This window comes from Acanthopagrus latus, chromosome 23, assembly GCF_904848185.1.
Source record: "Acanthopagrus latus isolate v.2019 chromosome 23, fAcaLat1.1, whole genome shotgun sequence".
In the NCBI taxonomy this organism is placed as follows: Eukaryota; Metazoa; Chordata; class Actinopteri; order Spariformes; family Sparidae; genus Acanthopagrus; species Acanthopagrus latus.
Genome location: NC_051061.1, coordinates 19,560,339 through 19,566,338, shown reverse-complemented (window position 1 = coordinate 19,566,338; position 6,000 = coordinate 19,560,339). Strand labels below are relative to the sequence as shown.

Sequence of the window (6,000 nt, the reverse complement as noted above, 5' to 3'; positions counted from 1 at the left end):
CAGTATAAACGGTGCTAGCGGGACTAGCTAGCATTAGCAACATTAGCACGTGCAACAAAGCGGCATCCAACTGAGGGGGGGCGGACGATTGGGCACAGCGGCGTTGTGGTGCGAATGCAATGAAAGGACGAGCTGGAACGTTATCAGTAACACCTTAAAGAAATCTGTGCAGACTGCTTCCAGGCTGCATCTTCAGCACACCTACACAGAGAACAATGCGCTGACTGCCACACAGCGATGTAAAGCTGTCTGCGTCAGAAAACTCTCATTACCTGCCGCTGATGATGTACACCACACCTGACGAAAGATGCCTTTTTTTTATATTGATGCTAAAGATAAGCAGCTTTAATATGGCCCGTTTGGCTGTCGCACCATCAAATACTTTGGACTGAATCCATCTTTTCTTTGTGATGTATAAATATTCAAACACAGAGAGGAGGGGAAGGGAAAAAAAAAAAAAAGGTGGCACTGAAAGAGATACACATGTACCGCGCTAGAATAAAGTCGGCTCCAGCCTCCTCTGAAGCCTGCGAGATGATATTTATAACGAGTCAGATGAATAATTTTGCATTAACAGTGAGTGGATATTGGCAGGATTGAAAACCATAATTGCGGTGGAGCTGCAGACACACTGGGTAGCCGAGGCCCATTTTTAATTCCAGGTATAAATGTAATATGGATAATTCATATCTGAATACAATCTAGGCGCGAGGTGAATGTTAATGCGGGCTGCGGGCCGCCGTGCTCCGTGTGCCTCACAGTCTCATTGTGATGAGCGCTGAGCGTCCGCTGGCGGACCGAAGGGTAGCTTGTGCTGTATTTATAGTGAGTATAGAGTTGATTTTAAAACCCCCTTATCTTCACTTAGATCTTGTTAAAAACCTGTTGCCTGTAGGTGAGCTAGAAAATGTTCATTTGTTGTTGGCCTTGAGACACAAACGTTAAATCCTCCTCTTGGAAGAAGCTGTCTGGACCCGCACGGAAGTCGAGAAACTCCATTTTTCCTGAGCGACTACTTGTTTGCAAATGCAAATGGAGACAATCGGAGCACTCTGCCTCCACAGGGACAGACAGTGTCTGAGTGATTTTATGAATGGCTCAGATAACAGACACAACAAAGGGGAAGATGGAGCGGGTCAATATATTTTCTTCCCGCCGCTGTGATAATAATTTATCATCAGCATTAAGTGGCGGCAGCCGTCTTCGTACCACTTCACTGGCTGTCGTTAACACTGACACGTCCCGAAGTGTCTGAGCATGCTCCGAGCTCTCTGACGGGGTGACAGGAAGTCTGATAACAGTGGGAATTTACAAACAGGGCAGTTCGCAGTAGAGAGCTCTCCGCTTCTCCGAGTGGCAATTTACGAATACAACATTTTCAGCAAACTCATTGAGCTCTCCTACGCTCTCTTGACTGCCAAACACCCAGTAACCATTGTGCTCCAAACACTTGTCCACGCTTCCCTCCCCCTCGCCCAATCACCTGCATTGCTTATGGACCGCTCTGGTTTGTAAATAACTTGCTGTTTCATCTTGCTGAGAAAGAAAAAAAAAAAAAAGAATCTGGCAACAGTGTTTTTGAATCAAGGTTTCACCAAAGAGGACACACAGACGGCTACGTGACAAGTAGTGATGTGGTTTACTGGATACAATCTCACACAGATTTATTCAGCCGTTAACATATAGATGACTAACTTAATCTATGACTTGGAAAGATCGCCATTTCATGAAATCACTGTAATAAAGTACAAGTCATAAGAGCAACTTTAAAGAAAAATGAATTTCAGCGTTTCTTTTGCCTACATATTTTTTTGGCCACCAGGGGGCAGAAAAAACAAGTTGGAAACACACCGTTGATATATTGTCACTTTTTAAAGTTGAATTTAATTTGCAAAACGACACTTACATTCATCTGCTGCTCCTCTGCAGTCGTGTGTCGTCCAACCTTCACTTTGGCATTTTGTAATGTGACATCTGAGAAAATGCCTGACATCTTTAGCAACTAAACAGTCCACTTTGTTCACCAGCTAGCCCGCGCAGTTGCCAGAAAAAAAATGGCCTCTCTAACATGGCTGGAAAAAGTCCCACGACTCATGAAAATATCAAGTGCTTATGCAACCCAAATCGCCAGAATACCCCTGACACTGTAGCAACACGTTTCTTTAGGTTCAATTTTAATTGTTATGTCGTGACAACGTTGTTTTAAGGGTCTGGTTAGGTTCAGACACAGAAACCACTGACTGCTGAACAACGTAGCTGGTTTAACCTAGCGACTGGCTAAATTTTGCACTTGCTGTATAGATGAAACACTGTCTCGGAAACTTGGCCACCTTACGCAGCTGGCACAACCACCACCATCTCCTCCTCACTCACACAGGGCTGGCTTGTCTCTTCTCACCTGTTTCATTTTTAATCATTTAATATTCTGTCATTGTAAAAAAAAAAAAAAATAGATTTTTAAGTTTTTGAAAATCCTGACTCTGTGTTGGGGAACTCAGCAATGTGAGGAGATATATATTCCCATCTGTGCTCGCGGCGCTCAACGGATGACAGATTTTGTGATTTGGTGGGAGCGCGCCGGGTCTCGAATGCAAATCTGAAGAGCTCCCCTGCGACTTCGTTGTCCTTTGGCACCACTGCACCACTTCTACACAACACTTTGCTAAAACGACTTGGTGTCACCCCTGGATTGCATTTAGAGGAGACACAATTTAGCCAAGCCAACATGCACAAATGAATATTCCCCCTCCCCCCCACAGATCTTTATATATAAAGGCGGCTTGCTGTTCTGTTCTGTTCTGTTCTGTTCTGAGAGCCAGGCATTGCAAACTATTTTTGACCCAGTACAGAGTGTGGAGCTTGCATTTGGAGGGGCGTGATGAATGAGATCCTCTAACACAGGGAGACGTTTCAGTGGCATGCAATTATTTGGTGCAAACAAAGTGTATGAGTTAAGTTCTGCTGGATATTCTCATCAGTAATTACATAATGTCTGCATCATAAATTCATCGTGTACTGCAGCTTGTTTTCCAGCACATTCTGCAAGATCAACTTCTTTTCTGTGTCTTTTTTGTTGTTGTTAATTAACTTATGCAACCGCTCCACGGAAAAACCAGCAGGGTGCAGACATGAGCTTTCTGTAGAGGGAGAAAAAAAAATGTAATCTCCGTCACAATTATTATTTTGGAGGATGGAGTTTGGGCAACTTTTATAAATGCAGCACGAGGCGACAGACGCACCACTGTGACATGACATCCCGCATATTCCCGCCTCTGATTCTGTCCATGTGGAGGAGGAGCGGGACCGTGCGGGTCTGTCCACCTTTTTTTTTTTTTTTGGTTCTGGTGATTTTCAGATAAGGACATCTGACGTTCACAGCCCTACTTGTGCACGGATAGAGGGAGAGAGAGAGAGAGAGAGAGAAAGTGGGTGTACACACTAGTTGTGCTGTGTGGCTCCACGGCGCTTCACTTGAGATGAGCTCACCCAGCCGATGCGCACATCGTAGGATCCTACCAACGTGAAGAAGGCGCAAGGCGGCAGGGACGGCGAGCAGCAGCCTCAGAGAGCGAGAGAGAGAGAGAGAAAGAGGAGAGGAGAGAAGAGAAGAGTGGACGCCTTTGTGCAGCAGGCTGCCGACTTTCTACTACAAAAGTGAGGAGAGAGGAGGAGAGAGCAGAGGGAAGCGGAGGGGATCGTGCGCCCCGGTCGTCTCCTGTTGGGAACAGATTGAGTGGATTGTGCTCCGAGATGGATGTGAATCCACTCCTGTATCGCAGACTGGACCGGACTTCGGGCTGCTGCTGCTGGTGAGGAGCAGGAGAGGAAGAAGAGGAGGAATCCTACTTTAAACCCTGCTGCTCTTTTTTTTTTCTTTCCTTTTTTTTTTTTTTTTATAAAATGTCTACATTTCGCGCATCGCACTCAGTCCAGTTCAAGCCGGGCTGCTCATCTGGAAGGACGCCAGACCTCCAGCCTCTCAGATCCGCAAGTTCACTCCAATAAATTGTGACATTATCTGTCAGCCTCGGAATAAAACAAATCGACACTCAAGAAGGGGGGATAAAAAAGGGGGGTGGGGGGGTTGGGACTCGGTATTCTCCCGGAATTTTAACGACCCGTTTTCCCCGGCGAGCCTTCATCAATATGCGGTCAGGTTGGATCAGCTCGGTTCGGTCCAGGTTCACGCGTTTCCAGCTGGAGCGGCGCTGATAGTGACTGCTTATTTGCTGTTTTGGGTTTTTGTTCTTTTTGTTTTTTTTTTTTGTTTAGTTCGTCCATGCAAGACTCGGGGTGGAAACATGTCTGGCCACTTCTTTGAGAGGATCACTGCTATCAGAGATGGCATTTTGGTCCAGCACTTCGGTTTTCACCTCTAAAGTGCCCCGGAAAATCTTATTCATGTTCACCCTCTCCCTCTCTGTCACATACTTGTTCTACAGCTTGATGAGCTGCTACAACTCGCTGCAGTTCCCCCTGCAAGAGAACTACGCGTACCAGGGGAGGCTGGTGACGGAGGAGACAACTTTTGTGACATTGAGGGAGAAACTTTACTCCGCTTCGCAGGGCGAATTCACGGAGGCCGAGAGGACCACCGCGGTCTCCACCGTGAAGGATCATGCCGAGGCCGAGCAGAGGACGGTGGAGTGGATTAGGACGCAGGCGGCTCCGACCAGATCGGCGACGGCGGCGGCGGCGGCGGCGTACCGAACCACCGCGCTGGAGAGGGAGCACCAGGAGTTCAGCACCACGGACAGCGAGCTCAGGGTGAACTGCACCATGGATTACGGAGAGAAGAAACTTCCCCAAGCCATCATCATCGGGGTGAAGAAAGGGGGGACCAGAGCCCTGCTGGAGGCGCTCAGGGTGCACCCGGACGTCAGAGCCGTGGGGAACGAGCCCCATTTCTTTGACAGGAACTACGAGAGGGGGCTGGACTGGTACCGGTGAGTTACAGCCTCGGTTCTGATCGTAGCAGCCGGTGTTGTTGTCTGTCTGTCTGTCTGTCTGTGTTGAGCCAGATCCGCCGCTAATCACGCACACTCCAGCCTCCTCTGTGCTGTTTTTTCCCACTTCCAATTAATAATTTTGGTTTGTAGGTATTTCAGTTGGAAACAGACTCAACAACCTGCAGGAGGTCAGACACGGAGGGATTAATCACGTCTCAAACTTCCCATCAGATCCACAAGCTAGTTTTTTCTTTTTATGTCTTTTTTATTCCCATAGGAAATAAACCCTTCTGTCAGTCACTGTGGACTGGATTATCTCACTCCAGTGAGTTCTCAAATCCTGGCATTTTGAGTGACACCAATAAAAAAATAAAATAAAAAAAAAAAAGCAAAGGCTGCCTGGAAATATAGAGGAAACAAAGTGGATTGTAAAGTGGTTGATTTGTATAAATTGATAAAATGGTCCTTTAACAGAGTGTGAGAGCACCTCAGGGAGGTGAGGTCTGTAATCTCCTGCTGAGAGTATATATTTATACTGCTCACAGAGGAGTTTCCACTTTGCTTCTGAACCATGGTGTGTGTGTGTGTGTGTGTGTGTGTGTGCGTGTGTGTGTGTTGTAGTGAGCTCCACTGTTGCAGATCCAGGGTGGTCTTAAACAGCAGAATTGCACTTCACCAGGCGTAGTGGCAGACCAGCACACACAGGGATGAGAGCCACGGGCGACGATTTGGTTCAACATCTCGTTTAATTTCTCTCCCTCTTTTTTTTTTTTTTTTTGGCGAGGTGGCCATCGTGTGCCGCTTCAGTCTGATCCTGTATCAGCTGGTGACAATGAAACACGTGATGACAAACAGGGTCCATCATGTGTTGTCATATTATTTTTCTTACGCTAATCAAGAGGAATCGGCTCATTATTCAGTTCATTATTCCACACACACACACACACACACACACACACACACACACAGTCATGCTCACAGATTTACAGAGAGGGGGGTTCTTTTCTATAGAAGCAGGTTTTCATGTGATACGTATCAGACTGCAAGTATT

The 6,000-nt window shown here is 46.7% G+C and overlaps 1 protein-coding gene across 1 annotated transcript in view; it reads left to right on the top strand.

Annotated features, from left to right (window-relative positions):
- Window positions 1-3,496: 3,496 nt before the first annotated feature.
- hs3st4 (heparan sulfate (glucosamine) 3-O-sulfotransferase 4) overlaps window positions 3,497-6,000 on the top strand; it is an 83,961-nt gene continuing 81,457 nt past the window's right edge. Inside the window, exon 1 of the mRNA XM_037087573.1 lies at window positions 3,497-4,946. Coding sequence (XP_036943468.1) covers window positions 4,342-4,946 — 605 coding nt within the window. The 5' untranslated portion in view covers window positions 3,497-4,341. The remainder of the gene's footprint in view (window positions 4,947-6,000) is intronic.